Source organism: Cnephaeus nilssonii (assembly GCF_951640355.1).
Source record: "Cnephaeus nilssonii genome assembly, chromosome: 1".
NCBI lineage: Eukaryota > Metazoa > Chordata > Mammalia > Chiroptera > Vespertilionidae > Cnephaeus > Cnephaeus nilssonii.
Genome location: NC_137072.1, coordinates 75,265,719 through 75,287,780, shown reverse-complemented (window position 1 = coordinate 75,287,780; position 22,062 = coordinate 75,265,719). Strand labels below are relative to the sequence as shown.

At 37.3% G+C, this 22,062-nt stretch overlaps 1 protein-coding gene across 11 annotated transcripts in view; it reads right to left on the bottom strand.

Annotated features, from left to right (window-relative positions):
* Positions 1 to 558: 558 nt before the first annotated feature.
* Positions 559 to 22,062, bottom strand: part of LOC307097927 (sulfotransferase 1E1-like) — a 45,593-nt gene continuing 24,089 nt past the window's right edge. For all 11 annotated transcript variants that reach the window (XM_079768225.1, XM_079768228.1, XM_079768224.1 and 8 more), the window contains 7 exons: positions 16,312 to 16,473; positions 14,830 to 14,955; positions 13,024 to 13,121; positions 11,466 to 11,592; positions 9,724 to 9,818; positions 5,120 to 5,300; positions 559 to 1,234 (listed from right to left, as the gene is read on the bottom strand). In XM_079768225.1, the coding sequence (XP_079624351.1) occupies positions 1,122 to 1,234; positions 5,120 to 5,300; positions 9,724 to 9,818; positions 11,466 to 11,592; positions 13,024 to 13,121; positions 14,830 to 14,955; positions 16,312 to 16,473 (902 nt within the window). In that variant the 3' untranslated portion in view covers positions 559 to 1,121. The remainder of the gene's footprint in view (positions 1,235 to 5,119; positions 5,301 to 9,723; positions 9,819 to 11,465; positions 11,593 to 13,023; positions 13,122 to 14,829; positions 14,956 to 16,311; positions 16,474 to 22,062) is intronic.

The following is a 22,062-nucleotide window of genomic DNA, read 5'->3' as shown; positions in this document are numbered from 1 at the left end:
AATATATTCTTCCCTCCCCATCCTACTACTAACCTCTTTCATACTCTTTAAAAGGAAGTCACTATGTGAATCCAACACTTAGGGGATGGAATGGGAGTCATACATAATTAGTTGGGAACTTTCTCTGTATGATATTTATCTATTCTCATGAACTTAATTATTTATTCAATCATTTATTTATAGCAGCATGTATTTATGGATATTCATTTTATACCAGGCTCAGAAATCCCTATACTTTTCTATAAATAGTAAGAAAACAAGCCATACTTAACTCTCCTTAGATTTGACCTTGCAGGTTAGGAATTAAGGATGTAATAGTATACTAGAGGCCCATAGTGAATTTTTTATAATCTTGTGTGTCTTCTGATTTGGATAAAGGGAACAATGTAGTATAGGAAAAACAATCATCAATAGAATGAAGAAAAATAGGAGACAAGCCAAAACAGTAACCTTTCTTCGATTCCTTTTGTTTTTGTTTTGTTTTATTGGCAAATATCACATTTTGTAAAACTTTAGTTTACAGAATGCAAATTCATTACATTTTTTATATGACTTTCAAGTATAAATAACACACATTGGGAGTATTGATAGACATCTGAATAATTCTGTTATAGCCAAAATTTATATTATATTAAAGTAAATTCCAAATTAAGTATTTTGTAGAAAGTGAACAAAATCAGGAACTACGTAATAGGTACTAGTATAATTGCGCCCCCAATTTTATTTGTTGATTTTAGTTATATCTTCCATGGTTTTCAAAGTTCATGTAAATACAAAATATACTACTAAGTGGGGGGGGGGGGAGAAAAGGGGGGCACATGAAAATAATTTGGAATGCTTGTTTATTTTTAATGTATTCCTAAGTTAAACTATCTGTGTGTTTCTATATCACTGCCATAGATTAGCTTTGTGTAATATTTGTAAAAAGAAGAAAAAGGAGGAGGAGAAAAAAATAAAAAACAAAATAAAAAGATAATATCAGGCAAAAAACCATTCTTGTCTCTGTATATTGAGATCTCAATAACCATATGAACCTGATCATATAACCTTTCACATGGCTCCTTCTCTGCCAATCTAAAATAAGAAAAGCTGTAACCTCTGATACATTAGAAAAGCCTTTCTTAGATCTCAGTTCGTAATTTCAGTGTAGACCCCTTCATTTGCTGCTCATAGTGCATATCAAATTTCTTATTCAGGGCCTCTGGAAAGTGATTCTTCCAGTCTCCTATAATCCCTGTAACAAAAGAAAAAAAAAAGTATTATGTCTTCAAGCCGGAATCATGAAGTTTTCTAATATTCATCACTTTCATTAACACCTTGATTACAATAATAAAATATATGCCATAAATAATATACATTTTTGAGCTTGCAAAGGATTTGTTGTGATTGTTAAAACAACAGCAACAACAAACAGCAAATTTATTTCTCTGACTCTTCCCGCTAATGCTACCTCATTGAACATTTTTTCTCTAATTTCCTCTCCAATGTTGGGGCTTCCTCTTAATATGAGATCCATGTTTTACAAATGCCCAATATATTTAAGGTGACCAGATTTTAACATTGGTAAGGCGGGACACCATTGACCGGGAGGGGGGGGGGGAGTCTTTTTTTTTTTAAATATATTTTATTGATTTTTTACAGAGAGGAAGAGAGAGGGATAGAGAGTTAGAAACATCTATGAGAGAGAAACATCGATCAGCTGCCTCTTGCACACCCCCTACTGGGGATGTGCCCGCAACCAAGGTACATGCCCTTGACCGGAATCGAACCTGGGACCTGGGACCCTTGAGTCTTCAGGCCGATGCTCTATCCACTAAGCCAAACCGGTTTCGGCCCGGTGGGGGGGGGGGGGGGTGTTCTTGATTAAAAATTTGGTCTATATTGTAATCGCTTTTGTTTTTTTTAATAAAAGGAAATTCACTTCTTAGATCATCGTTGAATTTGCATCCTCTTTTCTTACTCATGTTAAAAATCTAAAAAAAATAATTTAAAATTATATTATAAATTATTATATACATATTGCTTAAAAACACAGTAAGTAGGTACATAATTACATGAACATATTTTATTGTTAGTTTATAAATTAAATTAATTTGATTGTTATAAAGTAACTATATTTTAAAAATTATTTTAATCCTATATTTCTTTCTAAATAATAACAATACTAACTTGTATTATTTTTCCTCTGAATTTGCCGTAACATAAGTCGTAAGTGTCACTTTCAAGGCCGGCACTAGACTTTTTGCCGCCACTATAAAATATAAACAATATGAGTACTGTCTGCTAAATTCAAGAAAATTTATGTATTTATGAAATAAATAAATAAATTACTTACCTAAATTATCTGAATAGCTGATTTGTAATGACATCACTTGTTTAACTAGCTTACTAGCACGCAGTACGATGTGTATCATCTGAGAGACAGTTACAAAATGTTTTCGTCGTTGCCAATCCCAAAAAATGCCATTGTTCATTAAGTCCAAACAATGGTGGTAGAATTCTAACAACTGATCAACAATGCGAACTTTGATAAGCAGTTCTTGATAATCAGTTCTCAACAATTACTTGTTATTATTAAAGTTTAACATTATAAAATTAACAAAAATGATATAAAACTCATATCCTGGCTAAATAGCCACATGGCCGCCGAAACCGTATATTCCCTTCCCGTTCTCCCGCCATTCCTTAGCTTGTCGTGCATTCTTTCCAAAAATCGGGACTTTTTTAAAACGCCGTGGGACGCGGGACAAATTGTTAAAAATCGGGACTGTCCCACCAATAGCGGGATGTCTGGTCACCTTAAATATATTAAATATCATGTTCATGCTGATAAACCTTAAATTCAGCTTTATATTTCCATATCCAATTGCCACCTGAATTCTATACAAGTATACCAAATTTAACTAGTTCACAAATTAATTCATTTTGTTCCCCACCAAATTCAGTTGGTTGTTTTTTTAAAATATATTTTATGGATTTTTTACAGAGAGGAAGGGAGAAGGATAGAGAATTAGAAATATTGATGAGAGAGAAGCATCAATCAGCTGCCTCCTGCACACTCCCTACTGGGTATGTGCCCTCAACCAAGGTACATGCCGTTGACCAGAATCAAACCTGGGACCCTTGAGTCTGCAGGCCGACACTCTATCCACTGAGCCAAACCGGTTAGGGCGACTTTTCTTTTTTATAACCTGATTAATGGCAGCACCAGTTATCCAAAACATAAACCTGGAACTTGTCCCCTCAATCTTACATCTATCTCATTCTTTATTCATATTCAGACTTTTCTTCAGACTCATTTCCTTTTCTCCATTTCTGCTGCCCCTGACATTGGAGCTCCTCAGCGTTTCCCACCTGAGTTATCACAATAGTCCAGAAGGCCCTTCTCTTTTGCTATCCACCACATCCAGCCCTCTCCTGGAAGAGGAAGTCACCCTGTATTTTAAATGTCAACAGTTCACTTTCCACCTTAGCTCAAGAAGCTCTCAACTTTCCCAATGAAATAACCCAAAAAGCAAAAGGTAGGATATATGTATTCTGGGTAGGGCATTGACCTATGAACCAGGATTCGATTCCAGGTCAGGGCATGTTCCCGGGTTGTGGTCTCAATTCCCAGTGGGGGACATGCTGGAGGTAGCCAACTGATGAGTCGCTCTCATCATTGATGTTTCTATCTCTCTCCCCCTTCCCTTTCTCTCGAAATCAATAAAAATATATTTCTTAAAAAATATATGGACATTGGGGGAAAAAAGAGTGAGATAATCTGAGAAGTGGATTGTTAAAGTATCTTTTTTCTGGGGCTCCCTGTTTTCACCCAGTGGCAGGTTTATTATTCCTATTATTTAAAAAATGTCCTCACCTTTTCACTGGCAATTTAGTTCAAAAAGCAAGATTTTTTTTCTATTCTGCTTCTAAAACAAAACAAAACGCCAAAACCTGCATGTTTTTTTCATATACCAGTAAGTCCAGATGTGCCAATACTCTGCATATCCCACATGTGTTTGGCTTTATAAACGGTATGTATCTCATCAGACCATGCCTCCTCTCAATAGAATGTCACTTCTTTGTTATTTTGATGTTTTTGCCAAACAGAGCCATATTTGCTACTAAGGGTTTTGAAACTTAGTCTTTTTTAAACAGTGTTATTGAGCTATAATCTATATATATAAAAGCCTAAGCATGAATGACCAGTCAACCAGTCACTATGACGACACACTGACCACCAGGGGGCAGACGCTTCCGCAGCCAACCGCCCTTGGTCGGCCAACCACCCTTGGTTGGCCAATCTCCTGTGGTTCCTCTCCCTGGCCAGAAGGCCCTGATTGGCTGGATTGCTGCCAGGCCAAGGGACCCCACCCATGCATGAATTCATGCACTGGGCTTCTAGTTAATATACATATAAAGAACTGTACATATATAATGTACATACAATTTGGTGAGTTTGGGTATTTTCCACTTAGTTTTGAAAATGTCTGCCGCTTGGTCAAGGAAAAGCTGACTAATTATTCTAAGCTTGCTTCATCATCTTAAAATGAGATAATAACAGAAGCTCTCTCCAGAGTCTCTAGTAAAAATTTAAAGATAATTAGAATTTTAAATTTATATGTGTTTACATAAATTACATGGTATAGCACCAAGACTCCCAGGCCTTGTAAACGGTAGGTAGTAGAGGGTATTAGTGCTGGGGCTGAGGCTGTACTGAGTGCTGGGAATTCTTATTATATTATGCTGCATATCCTATATAATGAAAGGCTAATATGCAAATCGACCGAATAATGGAACGACCGGTCGCTATGATGCGCACTGACCACCTGGACTGCGAGAGGGGGCAGGCTGGGCTGAGGGACACCCCCCCTCCCTGCCAAGTGCACAAATTTCGTACACTGGGCATCTAGTACTGAATAACCAATAAGTAATAGCAATTTATTTGTAGTAGTAGTAGAACTAGTGTTTTATGTCTCTAAACACTGGTAACACAATAAAGAGAGTTTTCATATGTGAAACATCTCTGCAGAAAACAAGCTGAGTCCACAGATATGAATAGGCCTTCATAGGTTTTTGCCTATAACTATTTCAACTTGTGACCTCCTAAAGTAATAGAGGTAATAGACCATCTCACCCTTTCTCATGAAGGGAGATATTTTTTGGTTCATGATTTCATCTGGTAGTAAAGTGTAATTGGTAGATGGATTGTTTTTCATCTCTTGGAATGAAGTGTGTTGAACAATCTTGTCCACAAGCTCCTTTGATGACTCCCTTCCCAGAAATTGTATCACTTTTATCACCTCTCTTCTGATATCCTAGGAAGAAAAAAAATATTTTGAAGACTCAATTACTAAAATTTGAATGCATTACTATTTGGAATAAAAAGAGAGAGAGAGAAAAATCCCCTCTCCCCACTGATATTGGAATTGGACTTCTAATGAGGAAAAATGCTTCCTGTAGCAGTATTTTAAACTTCTCTAAACACAATTTTCCTCAGCCATAAAATGTACATAAAAGGTACTTTATACCATGTACATTCTTACATACCACATTCAAAATAGCACTTTATTACACCATCTACAAAAATAAACTCAAATTTATGATTTACTTAACTGTATGATCTGAAACCATAAAACTTCTAGGAGGAAATACAGTTAGTAAGCTTTTTTGACATTCATCTTAGCAATATAATATTTGATATATTATCTCAGGCAAGGGCAACAAAAGCAAAAATAAACAAGTGGTACTACATCAAACTTAAAAGCTTCTGCACAGTAAAGGAAACCATGAACAAAATTAAAAGACAACCTACTGAATGGGAGGACATATTTGTGAATAATATATCCAATAGGGGTTAATATCAAAAATATATAAGAAACTCAGACAACTTAATATAAAAAAACACACGATTAAACCTGGGCAAAGGATGAATAGAAATTTCCTCAAAGAAGACATATTGATGGCAAACAGACATGAAAAGATGCTAAACATCATTAATTGTCAGAAAAAATGCAAATAAAAACCACAATGACACAGTGAGATATCACCTTCTACCTGTCAGAATGGCCATTATGAAAAAGTCAACAAATAAGTTTGGCAAGGATGTGGAGAAAAGGGAACCCTTGTGCATTGCTGGTGGGAATATAAATTGATGCAATCACTATGAGGGTCCTCAAAAATTTTAGAAAAAAACTACCATATGACCACTTCTGTATATTTATCTGAAGAATATAAAAGCACTAACTCAAAAAAAAATGTATGCACTCCTATGTTCATTGCAGCATTATTTACAATAGCCAAGATATGGAAGCAACCTAAGAGTTCACGGACAGACAAATGGATTAAAAAGATGTGATTTATATATTACTCAGCAATAAAAATTAAAAAAAAGAAATAAATTTCACCATTGGCAACAACATGAATGGACCTAGAGGGTATTATGCTAAGTGAAATAAGTCAGAGAAAGACAAATACTGTATGATTTCACTTATATGTGGTATCTAAAAAAAAAGCAGGACAAATGAGCAAACAAAACAAAACAGAAATAGACTCATAGATACAGAGAGCAAACTAATGGATGCCAGAGGTGAGGAGAGTGGGGGGACAGGTAAAAAAGGTGAAGAGGAATAAGAGGTACAAACTTCCAGTTATAAAGTAAATAAGCCATGGGCATGTAATGTACAGCACAGAGAAAATAGCCAATAATCCTATATAATAAAAGGCTAATATGCCAATAGACCAAACAGTGGAACAACTGGAACAACCGAACAACCGAACAACTGGTCACTATGACATGCATTGACCACCAGGGGGCATGTGCAGAACATGGTGGGCATCGGCAGCAGGTGGCAGAGAGCAGAACATGGTGGGTGTCAGGCGTGGCAGGATGGTGGAGCAGGTGAGTGGGGACGCCAGACCAAGGTGAGGCACCAGTCTCTATCATCAGGGTGAGCCTCTGGTGGTTACTGAAAATTCTTTGCTCCCGCGCCGCGATCCCATGGGTGCTCGCACCTGCTGCCAGTGCTGGCCCCACTCACACTCACTGCCAGTGCTGGAGCTGCTGCTCACACCCACTTCCAGTGCCGGAGCCACCACTCACACCTGCTGCCAGAACCTGGTTCTGGTCCCAATCGCTTGGCACCGTCAGTGGGTGCAAGCAGCAGCTGCCAGCCCTGATTGCCCCTGAGGGCTTCTCCACCTCCCCCTGCTCCTGAGGGGTGATCGGGGCAGCAGCTGCCACTCACACCCACTGACGGTGCTGGCCACACTTGCACCTGCTGCTGGCACTGGCCTCAATTGCTCCGCACCATCAGCGAGTGCGAGCAGGGCTGGCGCCATCAGCACATGGGAGCAGCGGCAGCGGGAGTGGAGCTGCCAGCAGAGAGGGGACTGGAGGCCACAGCAGGAGGGGCTGGGTGGGGGTGCAGAGGATGGGCCAAGACCCACCCCTGTGCCCACTGCAGCCTCAAGGCCCACAGTTCCTTTCAAGGTGCATGAATTCATACACTGGGCCCCTAGTACCATTATAATGTTCCATGGTAACAGATGGTTATTAGACTTATTGTGGTGATCACATCATCCTATCTAATAATAGAGTAACATGTAAATTACCATCACTGCGCTACGCCCACGATTGGACGGCGGGAGGCTGGGGGGGCGGGACTCGGGGGGGCCTATCCGGCCATTGAGAGGCACAGATCTGCTGCCACTGAGGGGAGCTACCCTGCTGTTGAGAGGCGCAGGGGGCGGGCCGCTGAGGGGGCCTGCCACGGACACCCAGCTGCGCCTCTCAACGGCAGGGTAGCCAGGTGTCCGCGGCAGCCCCCCTCAGCGGCCGCCAACCATCAAAAGCGTGGGAGCTGGGTTCCTGTCTGCTCCAGCACCAGGCTCCACCGCGAAAAGCGAAAGCGTGTAGGGGACCCTACACGTGCATGATTCAATCATGCACTGGGCCTCTAGTAAATTATATAAATGTCAAATCACTGTGTTGTATACCTGAAACTAATATCATCTAGTATGCCAACTATACTTTAATAACGTATTTTTTAAAAAATAGATACTTTGTCCAACCAGGGTGGCTCAGTAGTTGAACTTTGACCTATGAACCAGGAGATCAAGGTTCGATTCCAAGTCAGGGCATATGCCTGGGTTGCAGGCTTGATCCCCAGTGGGAAGCATGTGGGAGGCAGCTGATCAATGGTTCTCTCTCATTACTGATGTTTCTATCTCTCTCTCCCTCTCCCTTCGTCTCAGAAATCAATAAATATAAATTAAAAATAGATAATTTAAAGATTGTTAGAACACTAAGTGAGATGATGTTGTACAATACTTTTTGTAGTCCTCAATGCACTCAATAAATATCTATTAATATTAACATACACTATAAAATAGTACAGTCTACTGTGACAGATAAAGCTTTGGGTTGAAAATGTGCAAAAAGAAAACTTTCATTTTTCTCCTAATTTATTGGTGTAACTAGTGAAAAGCAAAGGAACCAGACAGGTTAAGAAAATGTGTAAAAAGTCAAATATTCAACATGGAACATTAGATGTTATATCTGAACCATAACTTAAAACATCCCCATCTCTATGTATGTCACTACTATTGTGTACCTTATTTAATCCAGCTACATCACTCAATGCAACTATTTTCAATATAAACCATAATATTTATTCTGGCATGTGATTTTCTGTACATAGAATGCTGTTCTCAGATTCTCTGTTCTACAAATTATAGCCTGCCTATTAAACCAGCTTATGTATCACCTTCTTTAGGATGAGGTCCTTGACCCTTCCAATTTGAATTAAATGACATGTATTAGTTATTACTTATATGTGTATTTAGGTTGTTTCCAATGTTTATGGTATAGAGACTGCTGCTATGAGGATTGTACATATACAGTTCCTCAAGAATATATACCTACTAGTGGAATTCCTGGGTCTTCAGTTCCATTCATGTTTTGCCCTTTGTAGATAGTGACAAGTTGTTTCTGTTGTGTATCTTTTACACTACCATCAGCAGTATGTTACTTCTCACTGATCCATATCCTGACTAAATTTATTATTATTAGACTTTTTCATTGTTGTCAGTCTGGTGGGTATGGGATAATATCTCATAGTGATTTTTATTTGGAATTATCCTGATTACTAATGAAGCTAGAGAAAAACTAGGTTATAAGGAAATTTTGAGGTCATCAGATTTTTGTAAATTGCTGTTCTAAGCATTCTCTTAACTCTCTCATATGCATTCATTTACAGGAAATTTGTACAGGAAGTCCTCGGGTTACATTGGACTCAATGTACATCATTTCATGGTTAGGTCGCCATCTCCTATTTACAGTATTTATTAAAATAAAGTTCCGTCATTTTGATGTATGTACATATGTGCTTTATGTTTTTTATTATTTATTTACCACAAGTAAAGGTCAGGAATTGTTATCTTTCTTTTAAATATTTTTACTGTCTCACTTCATTACTGCTGTGTATGTGCTCCATGTGAGTGATGTAGATGCTTATGCAGGTGGGTTCCGACTTATGGCGAAAATCGTGCGGATCTCCGGCGTAACCTGAGGACCTACTGTATTTACTAACTTTAAATCTGTGTTAATGTACCTGGATAATTGTCACTTTTGGAGGTTACAGCATCATTTATTTAGAGGTATACCTTTGTATCTAGAGTATTGCCAAATGCTAACATTTTAGAAATTACTAAGTTGTCCATTTGTTTTAAGTTTCTCACCTCCTTCATGTCTTCATAGAAAAGAAATAGCAAATGTGGATTCTTTCTCAGTTCCCACCAAGATTTTACATGTTCATACCAGGAACCATAAGGAACTAAAATTAGAGATAAAGACAACATATGAGCACAGTATCATCTCTATACAGCTTAAAAAATGAGTGTTTAAACAACAGTAGCAATAAATAAATATAAATAAATGATCATGAAATGAAAACTAGAGACCAGCCTCACATCTTAAGCACATTTCCCTGCAACAAGGAGGCAAAATATGTTGAATAATTTATATATGCAAACATATTCTCAACTTCCATCATTGTGACATGGTTTATGGCACAGAGAACAAGTGAAGGAAGTCCCCCTCTCATCAATTTGATTCATACTTTATGAGATCATTTTTGAAACGTGTGTGTGCATGTGTGTGTGTGTGTAAAATCAGATTGTTAGTAAAGGGAGTTGAGTTAGTGAAACTATCAACGTTCTTATAATAAGAAGTCAGCCCAGTTCTCAAATTTGCCATTTACAATCTGGCTTTGGCAACTGAAGCTAGTAACTATGTAATAGTTTATTACAGTACTTGCAGTTTCTATGATAAGAGCTATTCTCTTGGGAAACTTTAGTGTCATTCTCACTCTAAAAGAATTAGATTTGGGAGAGGATGTGATAGGACCAAATGTTATCTCTTCCTTTCTCTTTCCTTATCTTTTTCTCACATATATACAAGTGTTTCAGCCGATAAAAGCTCACAAAATGATTTAATAATGTGTGAGTCCAAGTATTCTGCTTTGCACTAAATCATTGCATATATCTTCTATTCTTTGACTCTATTGGCAATTTTTCTTTACAGGAAAAGTTATATGATGTTATTTATAATTATCTTATTCATCTCTTTTGTGGAGATACAACTTTATGTTTCTCTACCTTACAATGTTAGTTTTAATGATCTTGAGGCAAATATTTTATTCATTATGCATTAGCATAAAATTTCTCAACTACAATAATAAAAATAAAGCACAAATATCCTACTTTTAGTGAGTCAATATTAGCTTTTATGGGTATAAAAGTGGCATTGTTATCATTTCCTTACAACTTATTACTACAGAATCAGAATGGCCTTCTTCAGTTAACACTAGAATCTCTTGACCACTTTCTTCCTCAAATCTAAATACTTAGTCACTTTAGTCTCTAGTTAAATAAAAAGGCAACATTTTTCAGAATTACTGCTCAAGTAATTCTTGTACTGTTCCGAGAAATCTAGTTGAATCATTCAGACTGTACACTGAGTGAATGCGTAAAAACTCTGTAGATATTCAGACTTCTTTATAAATTGTGGCTCATGTAACACCTGAAATTTTCCTTGGAAACAAATGGGCACTCTCTCTCCTCTATTCTCTTCTCCTCTTGTTCAACAGAGTGCTACTAACATTCTGTGAAATACTTTTCTAATAAAAAAGAACAAGAGAAAAAATTGGACACTGAGTCTCAATCTTAGAGAAAAAAATTGTTACCTCCACCCCCTATATATTTATTTTTAGGCATTAAACTGAACTTTCTATATTCTACAATTTGCCATCCACATCTAAAAATTTGCTCTAAAGTTCAAGGGCATCTAGAACGTCTGTGTTTTAATTAAGGATCAGGGAAAGTAACAGACCAGGAAAAACAACAAACATTTTAGCTCAGAGACGCCATTTGTCTTGTATCATTTACTTTGAAAGAATTCAAAGAAAGGAAGCTGTTTTTACCGTCTCCATCCATGAATTTTTCCACAAACTCTGGAAAAGTTCCAGGATTTGGATGACCAGCTACCATTTGAAAGAAATAATAAAAAGAAACAGCCACGTCCTTGGCATTCCGGCAAAGATAGATCATCTAAGAGGGCAAAATCAAATATTAAAATACCTAAAATTTTTAAATATAGTTTCATCAAGATTTAAAAAGAAGGCATTTGTGTTTTCAACTATAACAAATTATATACTCAACTTAGAAAGTATATACAGTTATTTAAAAGTCCTTTAATAGCCTGAAGTGACAGCATCTTTTACAGTGTTGTTCAATGTTAATTCTCACTTTTTCACTTTTATGCTATTTTTACATATAACACCTCATTTAAGTGTCACAATTCCATTGTTATAAATTGGACCAGATAGATTATTATCCTTAATTTATAAGTGAAGAAACTAAACTGAAGCTAAGTCACAATACAACACTGAGAATAAATCAATGAGAGTAAATGATTTGATAAATCACTCAGTCATCAATAAAGTCCTCTGATCTTTGGTCGGCAAACTCATTAGTAAACAGAGCGGCAAACTGCGGCTGGCGAGCCGCAGTTTGACGACCACTGTACACCATTCTGTATAGTAAAGAAAAAAAAAAGTCCTATTTTTATTCACTCACGCTCTTTAAAAAAAAATCATGTTCATGTGGGTCAATATGCACATTCACCTCAGCGAAAATGTAATCTTCACCAACATCTTGTTGAGTTTCTGTTTTACATAAAGAGGAAACAGTAGCAAATTAACCAGCAGGCCCCTCGGTTTTAATTGCTAGTTCTGGCACTAAAAATTTCTATCATCTTGTACAAAGTACCAACATTTTGGACCTAAATTTCTATCCCCTAAATAAGTCAATTGGGTCAGGTCTGCGTGGTCTCTTTCTGGCAGGTCTGATACACAATGCTGCTGGAAACGTTCTGCAAAAGTAAACTGCATATCCCTGTGGTGTCCACTTCCGCCCTCAGGCTCCTGAGCAATGCCATCAGGGAAGAAAGGCTCTTCTTGATGTATCTACCTGCAGGGATGGGGAACCTTCTTTCTGCCAAGGACCATTTGGATATTTAATGCATCGTGTAAAATTGTCAACTTAAAAATTAGCCTGGTCAAACATTTAATGAACTTACCCTTAATGCCTTTGTAGGGCCAGACCAAATGATTTTGTGGGCTTTATATGGCCCTTGGGCCAGATGTTCCCAACCCCTGGTTTATGAGATATGATTAGGCTCACTAACTTATCGTATTCAAGTCTTCACATTTTCAAACAATTGTAAGGAAAACTTCTATTTTATTCTAAGAAAAAATGGATCTCAATGTTAAGATCCTACCATAAAACCTCTAATTATTACAGAAAGTGAATTGTCTTTTCTCATCAAAGCTATTATTAACCCTGTTGAACATTTATTAAATGTTTATAGATTCAATGAAAGAATAAAGAAACAAGTGTGTATACAACACAGTTCTGACTGGAATATTCTAAAGTTTCCTGGAATTGGATAAAGTTTTAAGAATACTTGACTCTGGTTACCTTACAGTTCTTTTCCCAAAATGAGGCCGGAAGAAGCTGCGCTGGCAAATGAGTCTTCACGATTCTAGGAGATGCCATCTCTTTTAATTGTTTTACCCCTGTATCATAAAAAAAAATTAAAGGTTAGATAACTTCAAAAACTATAAATATTTATCTGGTTTTATAGATAGTTAAAAACTAGAAATAACTTTAAGATTTTATCTTTTATTAATGATAATATTATATACGAGGTATATACTAACTATGACAGAATTTTAGAGAAAATAATAGAGAAAAAAATAAGATCAAATAAAATCTCATCACTTTGGGAAAATCATTCTTAACATTTGGGTCAGTAGCTTTCTATACAAATACTAGAGGCCCAGTGCATGAAAATTCATGCACTGGATGGGGGGGTCCCTCATCCTGGCCTGCCCCCTCTCACAGTCCGGGAGCCCTCAGGGGCAGGAGGCAATCTGGCGATCAGGGGAAGGCGACACCCCATCACACCTCTGCTGCTGCCATTGCTGGCAGCGCAAGCCTCAGCTGACCCTGGTTACCTGAGCCTCAGGCAGCCCTGGGCGGCTGGGAAGCCACCATCCGAGGCTTTCCTGCATCTCAGGCTGGCCCTGGGCGGCTGGGCAGCTGCCATCCAAGGCTTGCCTGCACCTCGAACAGCCCTGGGCAGCTGGGCAGCCGCCATCCAAGGCTTGCCTGTGCCTCAGGCCAATCCTGGGTGGCTGGTGGACTGAGGAGCCTGGGATACTCCAGAGGCAGGCTGAGGAGACTGGACGCCACCATCTTGTGGCTGTGGGTGCCACTATCTTTGAGGGCATGACAGTCAATTAGCATATTTCCTCCTTATTGGCTGTGGGCACCACCATCTTTGCGATGGCATGAGGGTCAATTAGTATATTCCCTCTTTATTAGATCGGATATCTACCTATATGCCCAGACTCACAGCCATCCAAATATCACATACATACATAAATTTTTTTTAATATTTTCTAATTCTCCTTTTTCCTCAATATATTACACTGATACTGCAATGTCAAGAAACCTATGATAGCCTAACATTTTTAATGATTTTATAGTGTTACTAGTAGCCCATTGCGAGATATCACGCACAGCAGGCTACCCGCTGCTTCCGCAGGAGGCAGGCCCGCCGTCTCCTCTCTGGGCCTGCGCTTGGCCATGGAGGCTGCGGGCTGGACCCCTGTCCCCCAGAGGCCCTCCACCACCAGGGCGGGATGCTTGCCTCATCGCTGCGGCAACGAAGCAAGCATTCCACCAGGCCGCTCATGCTGCCCGCTCTCAGAAGCTGCCCCCCAGGACTGGGGACTCCGACAGGGTTGAGGGGACTGGGTGCTGCCATCTGTGGCTATGGGCGCCACCATCTTTGTGACCTAGTGATGGTTAATTTGCATATTACCCTTTTATTAGATAGGATTATATCACTTCTGAGTATTCTTTTCTTAACTAACATGGTTAAGGATTTTTTTTACAATCTTCGATAAATATATTTTTTCATAGATCTTTTAAAATGTATATGTTTCTAGTGTTTAAAGTATTGCCACATTTAGCCCTTAGAGACATAAATACATATTACTAGGCTCTACTGAGACATATAAGAGCTATTCACTCTTTTCTAGATACATGCTACAGCATAAACTCTGTCAAGATTTTCATTTAAATTTACATGTTTTGCTATGTAGAAGACATACTATTAATTGCCATTGTTGCTTACAGTCTCCTTTCATATATCATCTACATCCACACTTTAAAAGATATGTATAGTATAGGTTTTAAAATCAACTTAAACATTACCATTCATCATCTCTTCTTTTCTGCATTCCAAGAAAGGTATTCGATTAAAAATGGCATCTCTCTTGCACTTTTCCACATCACCATCTTTAAAGATCATGTCTACAATTTCACTCAGCCAGGTTGTACCTGTAAAAATTAAACAAACCTGAGTCTTCCACTGACCATGCTGGGCTGGTGATGGAAGTGATGAATTTATAGCTGGATAAAGTAGGATGGTACCAATGCAATATTATTTTAAAGGTGCCAGAATAGCCACAATACTCAATAAATAAAGATGAATATTATAGTAAAACATACCTGTTGTAGGATTCCCAATTTGTCCATGATGAATCGGGATTTTGTGCACACTGATAACAGTTAGGATCTAAATTTTTACATTTAAAAACTAAGAAGGCTTGAATGACAGATGATACACCCAAGTATGCTTTCAAACACAAACTTACTGATAGTTTTTTATGCTTCAAATTGTCTTAGTTCAGAGGATATTGAAAAAAATAAATCTGGCCCTTGATTCAATGGTGATCAAAGGCCCTTTGAAGAGTTAGAAACAATGTTCAATAACTACAATAGTAATTTTTTTCTTAAGATGTTATAATACCAGTGAACACAGGGATTTATTTAAAGGACTGCAAAAGGGGAACATTTAATTCAGTATGACTCTGCTGCTGTGATATTTAGACAAGAAATGCCTTCAATAATTGAGCTTAGATTTAACAAATTCACCAGTTTTGTGAGGTAGGGAAGGATTTTACCAGTCAGGAGAACTGTCCTTTTTTTATTTATTTATTTTTTTAATTCAAGGTCAGATACTTAAGAATATTATAGTGGTGAGGGAAAGAATTGGAAATAGATTGTGAAACCTAGATCAAAGAGTCCACCTGAAGAGATGAGTGGGCATAAAGCCATAGTGGCAATCAGACAGCAAGCATAAAATACCTAATAATTCATACTGAAGTATAGAAAGGCATTGACATACATTAAATAAGAGAGCAAGTTTATGAGGGTTGAGTTTTAGAAGTCCTCTAGTGGCAGAGTAAATAAAACAATGGAGTGAGATTAGCCCGTTCTGTGTCACCACCACTCCTATCAGTCTCGATGTGGCTTTTTCTTTATATCCTTAGTTATATAACTTCTGCTCGGCTAGATTTCAGGTGGTTCTGAATGATGGCCATTTTGTAGTTTAGTTGTAATTTTGATATGATTGTGGGAAGTTTCAAGTACTACTTTTATCTACACTGTCATCTTGACCAGAAGCCCATAATACCCATTTTTCAACAGTACTGCTCAAGTTCTAGGTATAAATTACGGTCTTAGAATATATATATTATATGGCCCTTTTTCTATGTCTATAGAAACTACTATATCTGACCTTATTTAATATGGAGAATGAGTGTGAAGGAAGTAAACAGCTTAATACTTACCATTCAAGCTGAGTCTGTCATTATTAGGAGACAAGAACAAGTTAGACATAGGGAGACTCACCAGATTTGGGAAAGGTGATAATGACAGTGTCATCTGATCTTGCCTGAAATGTCTCCACATCATCCCAATATTTGACAAAATCTTTATACATTAGAATTCCATGGACTCTGCTAAAGAATTCGGAATCATCACCTTTGGAAGAAGCCATCACAGAATGGTACACTGAAAGAAAATAAAAAGAGGTATCTTTTTTACTTTGTAAGTGTTTTATAATGTTTTAACATTAATAGTAGCTCTGTATATTGAAATTTCCTTGTCTATCTAGCATTTCTTAGCTGTTGAGCATATGGGGCAAATGTGCATTTAATAAATATATAACAACATCTTGGTGCTTTAAGAGTTTCTAATCCTCTTAAGAAGATAGGTCTAACATATAAAAGAATAGTAAAATACAAAGCATTATAAAGTAAAATGTTTAAAACTATGTAGAAATATGTGATACATTGATATTATCATACTTATACATTATATTTGTATATAATAAATTCCACAATGAATGAAAATAATAGAGCCTTCAATTTTTCTGTCAAAATTGCTGGGCATATAAAAAGACTAAGAGGTTCAGAAATACAACAATATTTTGGCAAAGAATTGATTAACTTTGTCTACATTAAATAACAATAAAGTGGATGGTCACGTTTGATATCTATTGCCAGATCTCAAAGTCAGTTTCCTTAGTTCCTGAATATTTTTTATTTAATAGAAAAATTCAAATGCTTGGTGAGTATATTTAAAAGAGATGAAATTAATGACACTGTAATTGATATTTAAGGCATGATTCTTCAGGGTATAGAAGGTTCCTACAGATATTACCTTTACTTTTCTCAGTTAATCATTAGTATAGTAGTTAACACTCCTATTGAGTGCCTTGTCTAAAAATTATCAGGTTAAACCAAATGGTTATCAGTTGATAATTCATCTCCCGGTCCCATTACAACCCATTTCATGTTCAAAGTTAATCACAGAGTTGTTAATTAAGCACATTTTCTTTCATTGACTTTCCATTTCTTTCATTACCATTTCGCCCCCAAATTACCCCATTTTGAGTTTTTTATATAGTACCTCAACTACCTCAACTAATTTTGTCCTTCTAGACCTCTCTTTTATTCATCCTTGCCCAAAACTGCCTGATAGTTATACACTCAGAGATTCGTGACAGCTGTAGCTTTTATTGTGTTTTTCAGAGAGTTTGTATTATAACAGGAGGCTCTTGAAGGCAGTTGTTCTTTTAGCCTCCTAATGTGTTTCCAGTCATAGAGAATTCTAATCCATGAGAGAGGAAATGAAATTAGTAGATACTATAACAATGGATTAACCCTAAGGAAGAAATAGCTGATGGTAAAATTTTAGAAAGATAAGTGTCCTACAAATGAAAGCAAATAATTAGAACATTGACTTATTACTGAAGTCTTCTTCTTGTACTGTCTTCCTCACTAAATTTCTAGCTACACATTACAGATGTAAACTTTCAAATGTTGCCTCCTAACTCTTCCTTACCAGCACCTGACATTAAATCCCATTGATTCTATCTCTCTCATTTTCCTCTATTTTCTATAGTTAAGGTCACTGCCCTAGTTAAGAACCTCTCCAAATGTTGACTGAATATACAAAAATAGCCTTCCCATTGGCCTTCCTGTAAAAAGTTCATATATCCTCTTTCTATAATCACCAGAGGAAGGAAAATGAATGCTATTTACTTATGTTGTGCCAGACTTAAAAGGTTTTATTTTAAAATCTTATTTGTAAGTCATACGTTTCTATGAAATAGCAGACATCATTATCAATTAGGTTAGGTTTGTCCTGCATGATACTTATTGAAGGTGCAACCATATTTGTCTTACACAAGAAAGAATAAATATACACACATTTATGCACACATATAAACAAGTGCATATAAATGTATAATTTTGGGCACAATTTTTGAAAAAAATTAAACAACATAGAGAAAAGTACCCTCTTTATTATACTATTAAGAGATAACCATTCCTAATAGCATTGTATTTATGCTTCCAAATATTTAAATATATATTAAAATCTAGATTTTATATCACATTTTACATTTATTTGTAATCTATTTTCTCACTGAACTACATAATGTGAACATATTTTTGTGTTAATATGTAAATTCTGTTTTTAGTCTTATAAATGAAACATAGTAGTCCATAGTATGGATATAATATAGATGATATAATTATTTACTGATGGAAATTCCTGTGTTTACCAATTATTTTGAAATAAGTAGTATTTTAATGACTGTCTTTGAGCATATGTATTTTCACACTTATCTTTGCAGTAATAATGGAATTGTCAAAATAAAAGTTATGCATGTGTAAGATATTGATATTTTTTAACAAATCACTGAAATATTGTACACATTTGCACAACATATGGAATTGCTTATTTTCTCACATCCTCACCAGTACTGGAAGTTACTTACAATTTTTTCTAAGAATATATATATTTTTTTCTAAATTTGTATTTCATAGATATTTTATAATTTCCATATTCACATTTTATATATTTACTAGAGGCCTGGTGCACGAAATTTGTGCACAGAAGGGGGATTCCCTCAGCCCAGCCTGCACCCTCTCCAATCGGACATCCCTCTCACAATCTGGGACTACTGGCTCCTAACCGCTCACCTGCCTGCCTGCCTGCCTGATTGCCCCTAACCTCTCTGCCTGCCTGCCTGGTCACCCCTAACTGCTCCCCTGACAGCCTGATTGCTCCCAACTGCTCTCCCTTGCCAACCTGATCATTCCTGACTACTCTCCCCTGCCTGCCTGATCGCCCCTAACTGCCCTCCTCTGCCAGTCTGATCGCCCCTAACTACCTCTGCCTCTGCCCCCACCACCATGGCTTTGTCCGGAAGGAAGTCGGATATCCAGAAGATGGACGGTCAACCCAGTCTAATTAGCATATTACCCTTTTATTAGTATAGATTATATAGGATAGGATTGCTTAAATGGCGGGGGGAGCATTTTTCAGCAGGAGGAGATGCTCTTGGCAGACAAAAATACATAATCCCTATATCTGGACTGATAGCCAGCCATATGCACTATGCTGCCAAACTGGTTATTAAAAAATTGAACCGCTTTCTTACACCTTACACCAAACAGCTGTTGCCCTTAAAACCCCTCCTCAGCCCCCACCTTATGTTCTGCCTTTGCAGTTCACCCAGATTAGGTTCTGATTGGTCAGTTTCTATGCCAGTCAGTGTCACAAGCTCCGCCTCTTAGGCAACCATTGGCTCCTCAAAGTTTACCCAGATTTGGTTCTGATTGGTTTCTATGTCAGTCAGCGTCAAAAGCTCTGCCTCCTAGGCAGCCATTGGCTCTTCTGGGAAATCCAGAATGGCACCACTGACAGCTGCCTTTCTCTCTGAGCCTATCTCCAGGCCTAATCCACAACCTCCACAGCAGCTGCAGATCAGGCTCTGCCCTTCTCTCTCTCTCTCTCCGGGCCTCTCTCTGGGCCTCCACGGCAGCAGCAAGGTCGTTAGGCCTCCGGCCCGGAGGCTAATGACCTTGCTGCGCCCGCCTCGCCCCGCCACCCCCCTGCCACCATGCCCACCTGCCTGCTGCCAACCTTGCTGTGATAGGGGCTTGTGGGCCGCGAGGGAGGGACCCAGAGGTGCTCCATGCACTTCCTGGTGACTGGTTGTCCTTCTGGTCGTTTAGGTCGTGATGGCACTAGGCTCTTATTAGTATAGATTGGTTATCTTAATTATTTTGATCCATTTTGCCAATGAGAACTATTGCCTTTTCCTGATTTACAGCTAGTAATTTATTGTTGATAAAGAAATCTATTGTATTTCCCCTTTTTTAAATATTGCTGTATAGGATATTATTGCTTATATAATTAAGTGTGTTACATTTTTGCCTTATGATTGGTATGGTTACTTAAATACTTAAATATGCTCATATAATGAAAAACATATGTGTTAAAGGTTATACATGTACATTAATTTAGATGATTAATGTGTAGATAGCAGAGAAAATAGTTATTAAGAATATGGGTTCTAAAGTAGACCACCTTGGGTTAAATCTTAGCTCTGCTAATTGAAATTGTATGACCCTGGCCAATTAATTTGACTATGCTCCATTTTTTTTATCTACAAATTGAGGATGATAATAATTGTACTTTCCTGAAACAGTTATTGGGAATTAAGTGAGGGAATAAGCCTGGCCAATTATAAATGCTTAATAAGCATGAGCTTTTATTGTTATTATGCCACATCTATATGATAATGTAGGAGAACCAGACCCTGGACTCTCTCAGTAACAGTACACATTACATAGTAATGATATATCTGTTCCAAGCAGGGAAAATATTTGTTGTTTAAAAATTCCCAAGGATATTAATATAAAATTGTCTGAAGAAACTCATAGTCAGTGATCTGTTTTCTCCTGGAGAGGATACAATCTATGCATGTCTAAAGTGAATGTTGTCCCTGTTTACTTATCTAAAGTTCTCTGGGACAATCCAGTATGACATTCATTTCATTTAGGCCCCAGATTGCACAACAGAAGAGAGACACAATATAAGAGTTTTTCTATTGTTTGTTTTTAACCAAAGAATGGCTTATCATGTGTTTTGAAAACCACAGAACAGCACTAATCATGGTTGTTCTTACCAAACGGGGAAAATAATCCCAGTCCTTAAGGGCAAACTCAACTCTTTTAAAACTGCCCTCTCAGGTTTATCAGAGGTAATCTCACCAAAATTATATTTTTAGTAGATTCAGATTTGTTAATAAATCTGTTTGTTCCCCAAACCTTCCCTTACTCTCAGAAATGAGATCTTTCACTAGAAGAAATGTTTATAAAAGGCATCACTTGCCCTGCGTACTAATTTGTTTATTCATCTAAACAACTTTCTTGGTGTTCTGCCAAGTTTGAAAGAATTGGCTTATAATCATTTGGGAGTAGCTGATTTATCATTGAAGAGTTGTTTGACTTTTGGCTGCCCCTTCATGATCAATTTTGGACTTGGAATTAAACTAGCGGCATGTAATAACATCTCTTTCTTTGTTTAACTTTTTTTTTTGGGTAAATTATCTTATATTACAATGTATGGACACACTGTCTATCTGCTCTGTTCTTTCTCAAAGGACATATTTCAGTTGGAAAGGGTCAATTTTATTTTCTGAGTATATAGGTTACTGTTGTCTAGAGACACCAACAAAAACCTTGTTAAAACTCTGATTAATAAATTCAATTCAGAAAGATTTTTTTTCTATATTTCTTTTTTTCTGTCTCTTTTTTTCTTTCTTCCTTTTTTATTTGTCCTCCCTTTCTCCATCTCCCAATCTGCCTTTCATTCAGAAAACATTCTCTATGTGAGCACCTACTTCATCCCCAAGCACAGTGTCAAGGGCTGGGATACCATGGTGAGTATATGCATAAGGCTCACTTAGTCCTCATCATCTTGGACTTACCTAGGTTTAGGTAAAGTGGCTAAAAGCTGAGAATATCCTTTTGTACATAATTTTATCCCGGGCCTCAGCACTGTGTCATTAAGTAAATGCTCAAAACCATTCATTAAAGTTGTTAGTTCAAGTCACTTTGGGCTTTCTAGGTTTTACTAAAGACTCCTAGATAAAATAGGTATTATACTGCTAATGATCTACCTGTCAGTATTTTACCAAGGACCTGTATTTCTTCTGTATTTATCTGTTGTCTCTCACTTAATAGTAACAAGGTTTGCAAGTCCCATTGTCATAATAGACTGCTTCTGACAGATTTCATG